At 41.4% G+C, this 19,669-nt stretch overlaps 1 protein-coding gene across 2 annotated transcripts in view; it reads left to right on the top strand.

Moving 5' to 3' along the window:
• Positions 1-13,058, top strand: part of ODF2L (outer dense fiber of sperm tails 2 like) — a 2,421,058-nt gene extending 2,408,000 nt beyond the window's left edge. For both annotated transcript variants that reach the window (XM_044086028.1, XM_044086027.1), the window contains 2 exons: positions 7,878-8,003; positions 12,869-13,058. In XM_044086028.1, coding sequence (XP_043941963.1) covers positions 7,878-8,003; positions 12,869-13,006 — 264 coding nt within the window. In that variant the 3' untranslated portion in view covers positions 13,007-13,058. The remainder of the gene's footprint in view (positions 1-7,877; positions 8,004-12,868) is intronic.
• The last annotated feature ends 6,611 nt before the right edge of the window (positions 13,059-19,669 follow it).

The following is a 19,669-nucleotide window of genomic DNA, read 5'->3' as shown; positions in this document are numbered from 1 at the left end:
GCTCAGAGCTGGTACTGTCTGGAGGGCTGGGGACTCAAGGTTGGTTCCCCTTCTTCGTCCCAGATGGGTTCAGCTATGGGGATGCAGAGAAAGTTTCCTTGAGTCCTTTGGCTTTTCTGGTGGCAGAATGGACTTTCTCCAAGTCTGGCACAGTGTCTTCCCCTGTATGTCCCTGACCCATCACTATTCTGAGCCCTGAACCCGTCCATCCTGTCAGCGTCAGTCCTCCTGAGATAGCCTTCAGGTGGCATTCAAACCACAGGGGTTTCCCCCCTCTCTTCTGAGTCCTCCACTGAGCCCCACATAGAGGAGGTGCTGTGGAAGAGACAGTGCAAGAGGAGGCATGTGGACTCATCCATGGATTCCCTCACGGAGACCACAGATTTTAATAATGGGGGATGGGTCCCCCAGGTCTCTGCCTGACGAAGTCTCCTTTGGAGACATTCTGGAGCTGTTAAAACATAAAGGTGGATGGCCTTCCCAGCTACCATCCTGGGAGGAATCTGTGTTCCTGAAGGCTTTCAAGACAGGCCCATCTACTTCTTGGGCTCACCCCCGAGGGCAAGCTCTTCGACCTTATTGTGCACAGGGCATGGAAGGAACCTGACACCATGGAACAGGTCCAAAAGAAGACTGACAAGTTCTTGAGCCCTCCCTCAGTCAGGATGCATTGGAGCAAAGACATTCCAGTCGATGCCATTGTGGTTGCTGTGGCCACCAAAAAGGAGCTGACTGAACAGAGCTCCATCATCCATTTTCCAAACAGGGACTCTTGGGCACTCGACAGACAATGGGAATCATGTCTATGCCTCAGCCACATTTGGTCTGAGGAGCTATTAACTATTTGGCACACTTTACCTGCCTCTAGAGAGACCTGGTTACTGAACTAACCAAATCTCTTTCAGAGTTTGTGACTGCGTAGGACATCAAGAAAGTCTCTCCTTATCTCTCCACTCTATCATATATTAACAATTCTTGATGAGGTTAATCTCTAATGTGGCTGAGGGAACCTCTCGAGCGGCCGGTGTGGGCATTGCCTTAAAGTGACATGTGTGGATGCGGTTGTGTGGGTTTGTTTCACAAATGCCCACTTTTCAATGGCTCCTCGCATTTTAGACCATCAGTCAAGGAGACTTTGACCTGCAATGAGCAGGAAGGGAAGACACTGTCAGCAGTGGGGATTAGGTATTTCTACCCTCAAAGGACGTTTTCCAAGAACCAGTGGGGAGGTAAGAAACGTTGGTTTTGAAAGTCACAAAGTCCCTTCCAGAGGCAGAGTTAGAGGATTCAATGGTAGAAGCCACCCTAGAGGCAGAGGTTGTCCTCAGAACCAGGACTTCAGGGAACCTTTCTTCGGGAAGCCCTTTCAGTGCCCATGAGGTGTTGCCCAACTGTCTTGCCCTGGAGGCATTCGGGGGTGATTTCTTGTTGCACCCAAATGCCTGGACATCCATAACAGACGATCAGTGGGTGCTCAGTATCATATCCAGGAGTTATTACATTCCCTTTTCCCAACTCCTTCAAGTCCCAAGAGAGTTCTAACCAATGTTTCACCCAGTCAGAGAGAACTGACCCAGAGAGAAGTTCTGAAACTTCTAGAAAAAAGAGCCATCCAGGAGGTCCCAGCAGGACAAAGAGGGTTTGGAACCTATTCCCACTTCTTTTTGGTGCCATAAAAGACTGGGGACCTGCGTCCAATTTTTGCCCTCAGCAAGTTGAGTCTGTTTTCAAGAAGACAAAGCTCTGGGTGATCACTTTTCAGTTCATCCTGACAATATTGCAGAAGGAAGAGTGGGTGTACTCTATAGACCTCCAGGACGCCTACTACTACAATAAGATAGACGGGCATTCCAGGAGGCATCTGTGCTTCCTGCTGGAAGCCAATTATTCTCAATTCAAAGCCCTGCCCTTTGAACTCACCACAGCTCCCTGGGTGTTAACTAAACACTTGGCAGTGGTAGCAGCTCAACTGAGACTGCAGGGATTCCAGGTCTTTCCATATCTGGACGATTAACTCCCTACAGCACTCACAAGGCACTTACTGACTTTAGCGATGCAAACAACCTGTTGCAGACTTTCAGCAAGTTAAGCATGTAGTCAGTGTAGCCAAGTCAAAACTGACTCCTGTGCAAAGTCTGGAATTTCTAGGAACTCAACTCAACACAGTGAAATTATATCTTTGCCCCTTCAGAGAGTAGACTTGATCAGGCAGCAGGTCAGTGTGATTGTAGAGGTCCCATTGCCACAGGCGCATCTTATTCTCAAGGCTCTGGGGTCCATGTCGGTGGCTATCCTCCTTGTACCAGTGGCGAGATATTACATGCGAGTAATTCAGTGAATGTTAGCAGTCCAATGGTCTATTCTTTATCATATGATGTCTATGCCAGTCCCACTGACACCCATTTGCAGGCAACATCTTCAGTGGTGGCTTTTTTTAGAGAATCTCTTCTGAGGCAGACCCTTTTCCCTTCCCCTCTCATGGCCACACTGATCATGGATGCTTCCCTGCCAGGGTGGGAGTGGGGAGATTTTCAGAGCAGAATGGTCCAAGGCACGTGGTCCATTTCTGCAACCAAGTTGCCCATAAACGTCCTAGAGAAGAGAGCAGTCCTACTGAAGTTGCAAGCCTTTCAGGATTGCCTTCCTCTGGGGATAATTGCATTTCATACAAACAACATGTCAGTGGTCTGGTGCATCAACAAGCAGGGGGAAACATATTCTTATCCACTGTGCAGAGAGACCATGAGAGTGTAGGAAATGAGTGGTTTCTTCCAGTCACTTTCTTCTTGCAACATACATACCTGGAGAGTCCAGTGTGTTGGCAGACAGACTCGGTAGCTCCATCTTGAGCCACATGAGTGGTTCCTGAATCCATCGGTGCGGTCTCAGATAATTCAGCCAATGGGGCCACCCTTGCTGCGACCTCTTTGCGTCTACAAGAACAACAAATGCAGCAGGTGCTTTCTCCTGATTCCTCCAGAGGAGCAGTCCGCGAGCGACGGTCTAGTCCACGATTGACCTCTGGGTCTCCTTTGTGCATATCCACTTATTACATTGATCCTCGAGGTACTGCAGAAAGTCCGCAGACTGAAGTGTTCCATGATCCTCATTATCCCTTTCTGGCCTCATCAGGTATATGATTCCCCTTCCTGTGGTCTCATCTGAAGTGTCTGCCGTGGATACTAGACCCCATACCAGATCTCATCTCTCAGCCCTTGGAAATGCAAACTTCGAGCCTTCAGTCCCTTAATCTAACCGTATGATTTCTCCACTTCCTATGATACTAAGGGAGTCCAGGCTGGCTTCCCCTGTTAGGAAAATTATTCTAGCCTCTCAGAAACCATCAACTGAAAAACACTATATCAGTAAATGGAAACATTTTTCCTTTTGGTCTGCTGAAAGGAATATTGACCCTTTATCGGCTCTAGTTTCAGATATTTCTATTTCCATCATCCCTTTATCAAGAAGGTGCCAGTTTCGCTACCATAAAACTACAATTGGTGGCCATTTCTAATTTTAATGTTAATAGGGAGCCTACTTTTTCCTCCAGACTAAGTAAGGCCTTCATAAAAGGTGTTTTTCTCCTCAGGCCCTCTGTCAGAGATCCTTCTCCCCCCTTGGGATTTGACTATGATGTTGCAGTCTCTCACTCCAAGTCCATTCAAGTGGGCTCATTCCTGTAATATTAAATTCCTACCCTGGAAGACTGCCTTTCTTGTGGCCATAACTTCGGCTAAGAGGGTCTCAGAATTACAGGCTTTGTCATCCAAGCTGCCATGTATAATTTTTCATGATGACAGAGTGGCCTTGAGGACTAATCCTTACTTCATGCCCAAGGTAGCCACTGAAAATAATATCAACCAGCCTATTCAGTTACCCGTATTTTTTCCAAATCATTCTAACAAAGGCAAATATCTCCTCCATACTATGAATAATACATAGTTAAGATTTTACTTGCACAGGACTAAAACTTTCAGGAAATCTGATCAGTTGTTTGTAGCCTTCTTGAACAGGCGGGGTCAGGCAGTGTCTAAGGTTACAATTTCTAAATGGATTTCAAACACCTGTTTACAGCTTAAGCCAGAGGTGATAATCTAGACATCCACCCTTGTAAAATAAAGAGAAAATATTGTAATTTTACATATAATATAATTAGTGCACTTTCATACTCCATCAGCCTAAGAACATAAAACGTACTTTTGTCCAGTCTTTTTTCTCTTCTCTGTTTTTTACAACTGAAAGAGTACTTGTTTACTTTATTATCGTAACACATGCAGCAGTCACGGAAAAAAATCCCCCCACATTTAAAATACTCTTGACTATGCACTACTCAAAACAGTTTTACTGTATATAGCATACAATTTATATCATGAAATGTTTAGTGCAAATAATAACAAAATTGTTTTACTTACAGCTAGTTTTCCCCTTTTTAGTGTCCTCCTAAACATTTGATATAAAAGTAGTGGGGTGTATGCTTTACAGTCCACCCACAAGTTAAAGCCTGCTGTTTTTCGGCCAGTTTTTTCTTGCTGAACCTATTTTTTCACAAATGTGATAAGATGCTTTATAGTCTTCCATTTATTCAGTAATTTTAGAATTGCTAGTCTTCTTCCTGTTCCTCACCATCTCCCAACACCAAACTCCGATTCAAGCCCAAGGTACCGCTGATTCTCCTAGTCAACTCGTGTGCTTTTTTTCTCTCTCAAGCATTTTCATTTGAAACATTGGAAAAGGTTTCACTGGCCAAGTCTCTCTATGAACCTTACCATCATAAGAATGAGAAAGAGTCCCCTTCAGCTTGCTAATTCACCTTTTGTTGGATAAACTTTTTTTTTCCTGCTTAGTCCATTCTGCATAAAAAAATGACTTTGATCCTGCAGGAAAAACACTTTGAAGATAGCTGGAAACAACAGGTGAATTGCACACCTGTCTCTCAACATTTCCTGATTACTGGGATACATTTGCTTCTCTTCTGCCTGTTTTTCACTGAAATATTATTTTCTACAAATTCTTTGATTCTCCAATTTTTAATACTTTGCCCTTCTGCTACATTTTTGTCAAGACCAACTCTTTCTCCTGGTATGATTGCATCTTTAGTAATATAGGTCTTAGCTGCTTTCCATAGTCAGGTTTGGAGCATACATTCCATTTCAGTTAACATTCTGCGATTATTTGTGCATTCATCCAATTAATACAGTCTGTTCTTTCCAGTTTCTCTGGTACAGCAGAAAATCTTTGGTTTTCTATGGCTGCTCTGTCTTCTAACTCTATTTTTAAACAGTTTTTGAGAAATTTCATATTCAGCCAGCTTTTATTTTCAATGTCATCCTTTGATTTTTATCCTTCGGTGTTTCATTTTTTCTTACTAGATTTGATTTATTTGTCCCACAAATTACTGGAAGTCATCTCTTGAACCAAAGCTGAAGCTTAAACTGCTTTTTGCTGAACATCTGCATAATCCTTCCCAGTGTTTTATTTTCAGGTTTTTCAAATGTATTCTTTGCTCATATCCAGGTAGTATATTTACTAGCCAGTAACTGAATTTTACCAAAAAAAAAAAAAATTCAGTGGTGCTACTTTTTTTCAGTTTTGTTTTCACACTGAAGCTATGTTGTTGATCACTGTGCAACTATCTTGGAAGACCCAAGTCTGCCTTAGGACAGAAATGTGTACAGAAAATGTGAAATGACCAGTTAATGAATATCCCTGTCTCTGTAGATACCTTATTTGGCAAACTACCCTATTACAATCTGGGAGACTTGCGCCGAAAGGGTAAGACAAGAACCGCCCATATTCTCAAAGAACTTTCAACCCCATAAGTGCCATTCTAAACGAATAAACTCCTCAAAGGTCCTGTGAAAAATGACAGTTTCTATCATTACCTTCATTTCTATGATGTTGGAGACTCTTACTAGTTCTTTCAGGAAGTGGACATCGTATATGAAAGTGTTAATGATCACAAGTCTGCTTGCAGAGTAAGGCAGGAGCTTCTGTCTCTTGTGTTTGCTGGTGACTGGGTGGAAACTCAGGGATCTATGTTGTGCTTTATTATGCCATGTTCCTTTCTAAGGCAGTAAAAGCACTGCAAGTACTGGTCTTCAGCAGTGATTTGACCAACAAAGAGACCCTTTATAGATTTACTTTTAGGCCTCAAACATGGACACGTTTAATCACAGTATGCCACAAACAAGATCTGAGTAGTAAACGCAGAAAAAAATGGTGCAGGGGGGGCTATGCCAAGGTGCACCTATGTTATCATAATAAGCATAATCATAGTTGGATCCAAGTACAGAAACTTCTAAGATAAATACCTTATTATGACTTGTGGAGAGGATAATCTCAGCCATTGTTCCTCAATGAAGGTCCATTTATAGAATTTCTCTGATAGAGCAATGACATATAGCAAAGAACTTTTGGTACTAAACTCTTTCTAGGTGGTATTATAGGGAGAAAAACAGTTACGTCATTGGAATTATTACACTGATCATTGGAGCTGTCCTTAAATTCAGTTGTTTCAATGCATGTCCTTTCAAGTTTAATCAGTAGATGGGTAACAGAAAATTCACAACAAAGTGCTGCTCTGAGTCTTTTCCCTGAGTATTTAGTCATTGAAGTAGGCTGAATGTGTTTTCAGATCAGGCTTCATAATTGAGCATTGAAAAAAAATTGGATTTGGTTAATGGGAGGCTTAGGATTTTGAGGGTATACCCCTTACTCAAGACTCATCTTGACTCACCTTTTGTAGATCACTGTATTGCTCACATCCTGGTCAGCAAAATGGATTTCATCCATTTATTTCCCTCAAATAATCCAGGGAGGCCACGGTGGTGCAGCGGTTAGCGCCTCATAGCAAGAGGTTTTCTGGTTCGATCCTCAGCTGTGGTGCCTTCTGTGTGGAGTCTGCATGTCCTCCCTGTGGTCATGTGGGTTTCCTCTGGGTGCTCTGGTTTCCTCCCACATCCCAAAGATATGCTGTAGGTGGATTGGACACAATAAATTGGCCCTAGGCGTGAGTGCATGCCTTCTGTGGAAGGTTGGGTGCCGGGCTGGCAACTCGACACCATAAAACTCCGCTGCCAATCATGAGCGGACAGTGATCCGCTGTGGTGACCCTTAACTGGGAAAAGCCGAAAGGAGAAGAAGATTTCCCTCAAGTAATCCAAATCATCAAAACCAGGTAACTGCATGCACCAGTTTTGTCAGTCTGTAGCTAGACTGGCACATGGGTGGATTGTCAGTTTTTACCACTGGTGACTCAGGTTTTGTTAACAGCCTGGATGTTAAAGGTTGACTGAAGAAGGGTGGATTGAATAGCCTTCAACTTGTACTTCCACCTAGTTGGAATAATGAGTGAAATGCTGCAGCATTGCTGCTCGGGATCATGTTTGGCCAGATAATTTGTGAGATGAATGGAGACCAAGAAAGATGTCATAGGTGGAGGCATGTACAAGAATGCTTACACCTCCTCAGTTTTGAGCCTCATCTGTGAGACATTTTACATATAAACTTATGTGGGGAAAAAGACAAAGCAAAAATAAAATGAATTATCTATAACATCTGTAGCATGGTGTTGAATTCCTGCCTCACTGAATGAAGCCAGTGACCAGTAGTATCCATGATTTTTGGAAAGATAGGAAGCATTTGACAAAGACATATGCCAGCTCTTGTGAAGTGGCAATGGAAAGAACATGTAGACTGTGAGAAGTGTTGGTCATTAGGGCTAGTTATTTATAAGTTATTTAATGTGTCTAATCGCCTTAAGGAGGTTTTTTGAGATAACAATGTGTGCATTTTTAGTGGTATTTTATCAAAAAGTTTAAATATGAATCTTGCCAGTCTAAGTGCTGTTTACCACTTTCTGTTTCTGATCTGTTTAGGTTACTGATATGAAAGAGAAAACTTCATCCGATGAACATGTACTTCAGAGAAAAATATCGAAACTAGAAACTGAACTAAGACAGAAAGAAAAAGAACTGAAACAACTTTGCCAGAAAAAAAAGAATGTGAGTACTTTTAGAACTGTTGTGTATGGGCAGTGTTCAGGAGAAAGGCAGTATTGATGCAGCATATTGGGGAATTAATGGCAATGAATTACTATTTTCTTGTACAACCTGTAAGTTTCAGTATTTTTCTTAAATTAAATATGCTTATGAGAATGAAATGTAATCTCACTGACAAGGCATAGCCTGTGTAAATCCATTTTGACCATTATCCTTTAAAATGTTTTTTTTTTGGAAGAATACCTATTAACCTCCTGATCTTCCCCACAGTGTTATATGCCACCAATACTTGCAAGCTTATACATTCCAGAAACCTTCATATCTCAAGTTTCAAATTACACCACCTTTGCATTTTTCCAAAAGTTGTTTTTTTATGTACAGCTCTTGACTTTAAGAAAACAAATTTGCCAAGTGATTACATATTAATTTGGTTAATTCTTAAGGACTTATGAAATTTGCCAGACTTGAGAATAACTACTAGTAGAGTGTTCTGTACCCCATGTTTTTGTTCCATGCTTCTGTAGACAATTGTTTGGTCATATTAGTGGAGTGGCTCATTCTTCGTATATTTGATAATAGTTTTTCTTGCAGTATGCAAAGAGCTTAGCACACGTTTCACTGTCTGTACTTCCCCAACAGTGTAAAAATAGATGAAAAAACACTCCACACTTACACTCTGAAACTGCAGCTGTAAAAGTAGAAATGTAGATGATTTTATTTTATTTACATTACCTTAAGACAGGTCAAACCATTTGTTTCTCAAAATGGTTCTGTCTTCCCATCCTTTTTCTTTCTTGTATCATATTTTTAAGTCCTTTGCTATATATAGACACATCAGGTGGGTAACATCATATCATTATGCAGTTTTTTCATATTTGATAGTATATCTTGTGTGTTTTTGGCTCATTCCTCATAATAATTGCCCTTTCTAAGTATCGAGCTGTGGTCTAGTAGTCATTTTGGAGTGTGATCCTGGAGATCATAAACTTCTGGAGTCTTCCTACATGTACATACTACTTTTGTCAACAAAGCTTTTTGCATTCCCTGCGCACTCTACTTTACTTGGCAGAGTGGTTTTTAGCAATTGAGTCAGATAACCAAAAGAATGAGTTTTAAATATCAGTCCTGCTAATTGCTAACATTTTTTCAGGAGGGGTTTTCCCTTGGGGCCCCCTATCACTTCATTGCATATGGCTTTACTCTGATGAGGCAGAACACCAGATCATATTGTTTTCTCAAACCCATTCTTAGCTGAGTCAATCAACAGAATCAAGTTACAGGGCTCTGATCCTAGGCCTTGGATCAAAAGGCCCTTGGACCACCTCCGGATCCTTTGTCCTCCTTGGATCTATTAGGTATGTTTTTTTTGCACTCCTGCTCACTCTTTCTATTGGATCCAAGGTCTTTGGGTCTAGTTGGCTACAGTCTCCACCTTGTATCCTTTTCTGAGATCCCGAGCTTGGAGCTGGTCAAAATTCTAGGATCCAGCAGACTGCTGTGTGATTGCAGGATGAGCTACTTTTGGATCCAAGATTTCCCTAGATCAGAAGGCCCCTTAGTTGAATGTGGCTTCTGGCAACCTGGAAAGAAGTGTATGCTATTTTCCATGTGGTTTTCTACTGCAGACCATCACTTCCTTTGGGTTCTATGCCTAGGAACCGACAGCTTTTGTCAGACACTTCCTGGATCTGTAACTTATGTAGGTTCCGAGAAGTGCTAGAGTGTTGCCTGTCAGACCCTAGCTTTAGGATCTGATGGAGAGAAGTCAGGAGCTGAGGATCATAGTCACTCTTCCTGTGTAATGCGCTGTCTCAACCGCATGGAGGTGCAGGAAACCCAGATGCAGCTGAGCTGTCTGTGGATCCGGCGACTTCAGACTGTTCACCTTTAAATGGAGGGATATAATGTTGTCTTCTCTTCTTCTTCTTCACTGAATCTGAGGTATTGGGATCACAAAGTGAACAGAGTAAGCTGGGCTGTTCTCGGATCTGTTTCCTTCAAACCCAAAACTCTCGTCTGAGCCTGGCTCATTCAGACCCGTGAATTCTTCTGATCCAATAATTTAGCTCTTTTTTGGGGTCATTCAGTAATATTAAAAAGAAGAAGAAAGCAGCCCAACAGAGTGCTGTCAACTGCAACAGACCTAAGGAACCTGCATCACTAGATTGGGTTTCAGCTAACCCTTCTGCAGCCTTTATCCAGGGAGCATGATTAGGCACATAATATCTCGGGTCTTCTCAGGGAAGCAGGTTGACAGTGGTATTGTTTGACTATTGATTTGTTTGTTTTAGCATAGCTTGTGGAGACTGACCTTGGTACAAGATGGGTTGATGGATGCCTGGTTATCTATCTTCCCCATCTCACAAGTATTCCATCCAGTTTCATGGAGCCCTGTTTTCCTTTTCCTATATGTGGGGGGTTTTCAGCAGGCATGAAGTTTTTCGACGTCTGTTCTATCAAGCTCCATGGTGGTTTCCTGAGACTGGTTTCTTTCTGTATCCTAGTGTTCAGTTAACCTCTGGGTCTTGTGTCTGGTCCTTTCTGCAAACCCTTGCATGGCTCCACCATGAAGTCCAAATTTTCTCACTCACTAGTGCTACAGCCCCTCCCTTCACACCTGCTGGAGTTTACAATTGCCACATGCCTCACACTAAAGGGGATTTGATTAGCCCCTCTTCTCTGTCCATCTTCCTCATTTCCCTTTCACACCCCTGCGCTGTGTCCTCTACTACCCACTTCCTCTGCTAAGCAGTTAATGTAATAGATACGGATGGCCATGGCCCATCCTACCATTCTCAGTGAAGATAACTGCATGTGCTCTATACCATTTTGCATATATGATTATATTAAATCAAACAAGCACACCCGAGACCTCAGCACCTTCAGCTGGGAGTTGGTCACGTCCAGTCAGAACTTTCCTCTTCAGACTTAACACAGCTCCCATGATTCTTTTTTCATACACATGGCAGTAGTTTCTGCTCACTACTATCTTACTGCTTCAACCTGATATCAGCGGTTACATACTGGGGATTACCTATCTTAAAGCACCAGATCCCTAGGCATTACTATTAATCTGGCAAAATCAAATCTATTGCCAATACAAAATTAAAAGTCATCAGTTCTCATCTGTATGCTACGAACCAGATAGCATCTTTAAATCGTCACAGCATCACATTAATTAGAACTCAAACGGTGGAACTCACCGTCTCTTCTGCTCCTGCCCAGCAAGGTTAATTCTGCAAGCTTGTACACCATCCCTTTTTCGCACAATCCGCTATGTTCTATAAAACCATTTCTATATATCTGGCAAAACTGAATCTATCCTCTGTACAGAATTTGCAATGCATAAGCTCTCTTTCAAATGCCTGACCAGATAGCAGCCCTAATTCTTCACCGCACCATTAAGAAATCAGATGTGAGACTCGCTGTTACTTTTGTTCCCCTCCAGCAAGATGAACCCTACAACCTCCGGTGCTAGTCTTACCAGCCTGTATCTTGGATCCAGTCGGGCAATCTGTTCCTAGACAGTTCTTTCTTCACCCTTCCTTCCATATCCACAGTGGCCATGGATGCTTCTATCTGGATTGGAAGGGGGGTATTTCAGGTAAAAGCTGGCCCAATGCATATGTGTCACCTGAAGACCAGATTGCCTACCAACATCCTAGGGATGCGAACTCTCCTACTAATGTCGTAGGCCTTTCAGGATGTTCTGCCTACAGGGACTATTGCATACACATCTGTAACATGTTAGTGGTTTAGTATAGCAACAAACAGGAATGAACCCATTCTTATCCCTTGTTAAGACAGCTCATGAAAGTCCGGAATGGGTGATTTCTTCAGACTGTTCCTTTATTGCGTCACCCATCCTTGGGAAATCCAGTGACGCGGCAAACAGACTCAGTAGGTCCAGTCTAATTCCTCATGAGTGGTCCCTCCATCAGTCCATTGCAAACCCGACTTTTAGCTGTCGGGGCACACCTTGCCATGACCTGTTGGCCTTCCCATAATTTATAAAAGTCAACAGATACTTCTCTATAATATTAACTCTGGGGCTATTCCCAAGGGATGTTTGGATTCTGTTTGTCCCGCTATGTCTTCTTTATGCCTATCCCCCTCTACTATTGATCTTTGAAGTTTCTACAGCAAGCCATCAGGTGAAAGAGCTCTGCCATCCTCCTCCATTTTTTGACGTCATCATATTTCATTCTTCATTTTCTTGTCATTTTCTCTCCTTTTAGACATTAATTTATTAAAACTCTGTATCTGTACCCATCTGTTGTTCTTTCCCTGTCCAGTCTACACTGTCCTCCTCTATCTGTCTTACATCTCATTTTGCAAGGCTTTTACTATTCTAATTTCTTTTACTATTCAGCCACCTTCCTCAACTTTTCATTCTGCCATGGCTTATTTATTTTATTCGTAAACATATTTAATGTAATTGCTGTTAAAATCAGTTAATTTGGTTTTTGCATGCTGTTTTGTTATGCCTGTACTAAATGGTCATTTGTTGAGTTAATCATATCAATTGTATTTAATTGTAACTGGGCAGATGCATTATTTTATTAGCTTACCCTGATAATGGCCTTTGTCCAGATTTGAATGTTCTAGTTAACAAGCAAAAAATAAAAAAAAATGCATTAGAAGAAAGCATACATCATATCTCAAAGTGCAGAATAGAAGTAACCATGCAGATAGTGGTACTTATTTTTCAGTAGTGATTAAAGTAGCAGTAAGTTTTATTTGATGTTAGACGGGGTGAAATATTAGTAATTCTTAGGACAGAATCATAATTTACTGCTGGTTTGTCGCATTTAAATGATGATCTGCAAAGCCCCTAATGCCATCTTTCTCCATTTCTGTCTTTTTAGGTGACAAAACACAATGAGCAACTTTTGAAAGACCTGCAGCTTAGCCTTGAACAATCTGAAAGTCAGACTCAGAGCATTCAGAATTATATACATTTTCTGAAAACATCTTATGCAACCATGTTTGGTGAAAGTATCTAAAGGAAACATTCCTTATTTTACAAAATAAAAAAATGCATTATTTATTAAAGGTTTAAGTGTTTGTTAACTCAAAGTCTGATAGATCTGTATATATTATTGATGGTCTGTCTTCTCATTAGCTGAAGGAATTTAGGCTTTAAATTCAGAAGGGTATGATAACTTGAATATCTACAAAATAACCTGGTTTGAATCATATAATCAACTTACCTCCACTTGCACAATTTACAGTATTTTGTAGATCATTTTCTGTCCATTTTCCAATTCATAAAAGTAGTTTGTCTTGTTGAAGGTGCTCCCCCCCCTTTCACTTTGCTCGGTCCAGGCACTTTTTTAGGTAGACTTAAAGCCCCCCTGCACCTCTTATCTCAATAAACTAACACCAGCAATAATGGGGTCATATTTTGGCAATTTGTCCCTGTGCTGCTGCCTAGTTTCCATACACGTCTTCCTTATGTCAAACTGCATCATTCATTACTGTTGAGCACAGTAATTTCTGCAGGTATGTTTGCCTAGTACAGCAATGTACTGTGTCTGGAATAGGGCCTCTTCATCTGATGATCATTTGGCAGCTGCTAGTGGAGGATCTTCCTGCACTTTACTTCTGCTTTTCTACCAGATAGTAAGTGATATCCTAGTTTGTGTAGAATGCTACTCAGTGGCATTCATTTTAGGTACAGTTTATCAACTGCCTTAATGGTGCCTTGTGAATCTTCAATCCAAATTATTGCACTTTTTAAAATATGCATTGTAAACTTTCTATTTTGCATTTTTAGAACTGTCCTGTTTGATTAATCCATTATTTGCCTGAGGAAGCATATATTGCTACTAGTACTAATCTGGAAGCATGTTTTGTGTTGCAGCCCAACATGCACTGCTCTTCTCATACTTCAGAGATGGCCATGACATAATCAGATCTATTACCTGATTTATCAATGGATTCCTCCATTAAAAGTATACATCAGCAGAGCCTATGGAGCATCTTGCGTGCTTTGAGCAACAGACCATGCACTTACAGTAGCAAAGAAAGAGGAGAGGGAGCAGCAGATCACAACCCCAGTCTTTTGAGTTTGCTTTGGTTGTGACTTCATCGGGAGGGGCAAACTATTTTCCTTACACTTAAACTGTGTGCTTGGACTACAGCTGCAGTATGAACCTGTGTATTCTGTATATTAATGATGGGAAGACAGATTTGAAAATGTGGTCTTCCCCACATACAAGATGAAGCGAAGATCTACTCTTAGAAGCATTATGATAAGGACACAAATCAAAAATAAACCACGTGCCAGAAAGGAAGTGAATAGTTTGCCACTGTGTGAGATGTATCATATACTTAGCTTGGCCATTATACTCTAGAATGCTGTAGTGTGACTAGTGCCACAAACTGATCCACCAGTCCAGCACGTTACGTCATAAGGCAGGGCACACCCTTTGGCATACTTTACATCCCGCATTAGTACAATGCAGTGACCACTGTTTTACTGAGGTATGGCCAAGCAGTATTGCAAAATCCACACCCAAAAGATATGCAGTTTTGATGATTTTTTTTTTTTTGCGTCTCTGCACTTGCATACATATGTGTGTGAATGTCTGATCCTCTAGACTTGGGGAGGGGGGCACTGCCAGCACTGTATTGCTGCCTGTATTCAATTCACATCTTAAGCTCTGTAGATACTGTCATCAGCAATACCTCTCCAGTTCAGGGAGTACAGCAGAAAAAAGACTAATGTGTTTGATGTGTGCAGGTGTAAGAAGTGCTTTCAGCAGACATATAGCACAAGTGATCTTGGTTAAGGGAATTGTCAAGCAAGGTAGTAAGACAAACTGTTAGAAATGTATGTTGTATCTGTATCTCTAACTCTAGCTCTGTCTATATCTACAAAGTCATGCAAACGTGTTATCTGTGGTGTTTACCAAGTAAAAGTTTGGGTGCTGCTAATTAAAACATAAAATGGAATAAAAAACAGGGCGGTTACTCCAGTATCAAGAAGAATACATGCTAATAAAGATGAATCTAATTGCTTTTATCCTTCAAAGGGTGATCATTTCAACAAAAGTACATCAACAATGCATACATGTATCTTGCATATGTCAACTGAAACTTAATTGTGAGTTCTACATTACATCAGAATGTTAGTTCTACATATGCAGTATAGTTGTCTGTGAATTATATATTTAATCCTATACACAGTTTGTTTTCCTTGTAAACGCATTTCCTCCAGTGTACCTTTAACTCCCAGTGGGTGTGACTTGAGCCTTTAAAAAATGAAGTTATCACCTTATAATTCTAAGAACTACTCATTGACAGAGGTCAAATATCAATACAGTTGTGTTTGCCATCATGTCTGCTTCAAGATAAAATATTATGATACTTTGTGTGTAGCATGGTTTGGAATTATTATTGCAAATATGAACAAACAATATTTGACGCCTAGATGTGCGGTAGGCGATAACTGCTGAAACACCTGGAGGTGAATTTGGCTGTAATGAGTTAATATTTCTCACTCTAAGCTGTCTGAAAATAGGATATTCCTGAGATAGGTTAAATTAAGAAAAAGAAGATTAAGTCTTTCATGACTTGTCATTATGATCATATTCACGGTTATCTATTGTATGGGTGTGTATTTAGAGGGTAGAACATGGCCCTGCATGAACAATTGAGTGGAACAACCTCTGTCCAGTTTAACTTGTGGTGTATGATTGTCTGCATGGATGGGGCATGGTGCTCTATTGGCAGCTCTGCAGAGCAAGCTGTATACCACAGCACAGCAGAGTGGATGTCTGGCATACAGTTGCAGAGCGCACACACTTTAAAATAATTGCATTGCATGCTGCTCATTACCCATTCAAGTGCACCAGGCACCATTTGCACTTTATCAATGGCATTACCACAGTATACTGCAGGGTCATATTGGCTTGCATTGGGTGAAGCTCCATCCCATAGATGCTGAGTGGAGCAAAAACAGAACAGCTATACTCTATAACCAGAGGCAGTTACAGCAGTGATGCATTTTTTAACTGTTACCTACATGTAAGTGACCATGTGTATGTATGCATTTGTCTCTATCCCACCTGTACAAGAGGAATGTTGACAAATATATATGTATGTCCATCTGAGAATAGTTCTATGTATTTTGTGGCTGCCGCGTGCTTGTTTTATGTTTACATTATAATGCTGACAACAATGGTGAAGGCACCGTGTGTCGGTGAATTATTTTAATAGTCCTGTGAAGGCATATAGACTAAGCTGTATTTTTTTTGCAAACTGTAAGAAATCTTGGTATACGTAGTCAACATCTTGCCTTGAAGAAACCCACAATCGGCCTAATTTCCAGTGGACATCAGGGTATAAGAGGAGACTCCATTGGTGCCATCTTCAGTTCTTTCTAACTGTACAGTCTGGTGCAGTTCTACATTTACCTAACACAGTCTGCCATCTGGTTCATTTTCTCCAGAGTTTTCAACAAAAGATTTTCAGGTAATTACCCCATTGGTGAATTTTTCTCTATTTGATGTTCAAAAAAGTTAATAACTATTTAGAGTGTGGGAAACAAATCTAATATAAAGATTTTCATTCCTTTTGTCTGGTTTATGTGGGACCTCCGAATGGCATTTCTAATTGTCAGGATTGTGCTAGGTTTAGAGCTAAAACCTTGCAACATAGGGCTGAAATCCTTGCATCACACATGGAATCTTCTACACCAGTCCATGCTGCCGCTCCAAACCCCTCAATTTCAATTGCTACTTTGCCTAAGAAAAGATAAGGAAAAGAAATCAGCAGGTGTTAGCAATCCTCTTCATCTGCAACTAAGTCGACCGACAACTCTGGGAAAATGCTTTTGTCATCCCCAGGTCTAGCGGCATCTAAGCCTGAAAAGGCTGCCATGGCAGCAGACCACTCAACTTTACTCTGTCCAAGTTCTACTTCAGTTGGCTTTGAGGTTGAACAGCAGGCCTCAGCTTCCAATATCTGAATGTTGATTACCAAGGGAAAAGATTCTTCTTGCACACCTTCTACCAGGTCCAACATCACTGTCATCCAACCAAGGAATGAGCCCACACTTACTCAACAGATGACTAAACCAAAGTGAACAGTCATTCTGGCTCAGACTACTTCCCAGTCATCTACTACTACTATTACTCAGACATAACTAAAAATTGCTGAAGAGTTTATAGCCTTTATGAAGTTCATGGAGCCTAACCAGCCACTACAGACTACCCTTGTAAGCTCTACCAATAAAAGACCTAGTGGGGGTAGCCTTTCCTAGGTTTAAAGATGAGAAGGAATTATTTTATTCTGATCACCTCACCTCCCCACCTCAGTCCTAACCTGACTGATTCAAGTGATAACCTTTCCTCAGCTTCTCCCGAAAGAGGATTTGTCCTTTGGGGATACACTTCATAGAATGAAGGAGGCCTTACAATGGGAGAGTAAGGAATTATGTCAAGTTCAAAGTTATTACAGTTGGCTTCTACATCTGCCAAAGCCCTCAGATCACTAGCTACCCCTTCAGTTCCATGTGGTGTTAGATGATGTTTTTGAGGGTTTCTCTCTTCACCCAGACTCCATGTCCCCTGCACCAAGGAAGCTTGATTGTTAGTTCTCGACTCTCATAAACATCTCTACAAGAACCCCATAAGCTGGCCCATCTGTCTGTTACTAGAGATCCCCTACCTATTGACAGGGAAAGTAGACTACTGGACAGGTTTGGGAAAGCAACGCACATCTGCTACCCTATCCATGAGGGCTCTTAACTGTCAGTTCCACATGTTAAAATAGAATCCTTGCAACAATAAATTCTTGACAAAGCAGAGGGCATTGCAGGTAAGTCTCTACTAAAGGACATACAGGAGACAGGTAGAACAGCACTGGAGGTATCCAGGCATTCCCTGAAGTGTGCTTATGATACATTAGATGCTTCATGCAAGGCAGCAGCTACCGGCTATGTCATCAGGAGGCTCACTTGGCTTAGGACACAGCCAATTTCTGACCAAGTAAAGGCTGAGCTTTTGAAAGCCCCATTGGGTAAAAAATCCCTTTTTGGGCCTCCTGCAGAGAAGGCTTTTGAGAAACTGGACAAAAAAGGAATATAAAATAAAGGCTGTAAAGGAATTTTCTCTCCAGACCCTAGATGTAATAGAAATTGTCCTTCCAAATTTTGGCCTTTGCCACCTAGGCCAGATAAGCGGAGACCTCCACACTCTAAAAGACCAAGAGAGTTCAGAAGATGGCAACCTGCGGAATGTCCCAGGCCTGAGAACAGCCATGACTATCCACAGCTCCCTCCTCACCAGTTCCCTTCCCCCTTCCATTCCACTTGTAGGTAGACTCATTACCTTTCTGCACCAGTGGAAACTCATTACTTCAGACCTGTGGGTATTAAGCATTATAAAAAAAAAGTTACTTCATCCAATTCAGAAAGAGATCTTCCTTCTTACGGATACCAAAGCCTGCAAAGGGTCAAGAAGCTCTCCTTTCACTCATCCTGCAAGATTTTTTGAAAAAGGGATTTATCCAGTCAGTCCCTTAGGGGAAGGAGGCAACAAGTTTTTTACCCGAGAGTTTTCCTTGTACCAAGAAAGGAGGATGCTCCAACTTAAATTCCTAAATGTTCACAAGTTCGAGGCAGACCCTACAGAAACTGCTGGCAGTGATCTCTCTTGAAGCATATTCTGTTACAGTAGACCTGAAAGATGCCTGTATTCAAGTTTCCTTAGTAAAAGAACAAAGAAGATACCTTCTATTTATAGAAGCAGGTTCCCACTGCCAGTTTTGTGCTTTACTATTTGGTTTATCCACTGCTCTTAGTATATTCACCAAATTTCTAGTTCCAGTTATACCACACTACAGGACACTTGAGTACAGATTTACCCCTATCTGGGCAATTGTATCCATGGGAAAACTATCCTGGACCTTCAAAGAGCCTCACAGGCTATCATGGACTGCTTTTAGAGAGTATGGCTGACCCTCACCTTAAAAACTTAAAACTATATGCAAGACTCCTTCCCAGTGCATTTTGCGTCAGCACCAATACTGTTACATTTACATGTGCAGTACAGATGATCCCTAATCTGTTCATGTAGCCTCCTATTGTGTGGAATGCCACTCCTTTTTTGTAGGGAAGACCAATAGTTTTTAGATGTTAAGTTGTCCATCTCGCCTTCATTCTTGCTGGATGGGTTCGGAGCTGACCTCGGCTCCGACTCGGCCACTCTAAAAGCTCGAGAGTTGGTTCCACCGGCTCGAAACTCCCCTTATATCCCACAATGCTAGGCGGTAATACCTCAGATCTCGTTTGCCGCTACAGCGATCGAGGTGTGTTGCTTCAACCAGCTTCAGGTTAGTGTAGAAAATAGTTTAAAAGTTTAGCTAATTCCCTTTTAAATTAGTTTTTGTTCAGTATCCCCTTACTTTGAAAGGATTTTTATCCCTTCCTCCTTGCTCTCGCCCTTTTACCTTAAGAACTTATATGTTCTTCCCTTAGGCCTTCGGGCTCTCCATCCCCCCTTGGAGTGTATGTGTTTTTGGTAGGGACTGTTATAATTTTATAACTATCTAACTAAATTTATTTAGTTTAAATTAGTTTATTTTAGTGAATAGTGTAATCGGTGTGTTTGTGCTTGTGTGTGATTACACTTGTTCCTTAAAATGTCTAAGGATTCGAA

The sequence above is a fragment of the Protopterus annectens genome, chromosome 10.part0 (genome assembly GCF_019279795.1).
Source record: "Protopterus annectens isolate FY-2018-M chromosome 10.part0, PAN1.0, whole genome shotgun sequence".
Taxonomy (NCBI): domain Eukaryota; kingdom Metazoa; phylum Chordata; order Ceratodontiformes; family Protopteridae; genus Protopterus; species Protopterus annectens.
The sequence above is the reverse complement of the archived record's forward strand: the minus strand, read 5'-3'. Positions and strand labels throughout refer to the sequence as shown.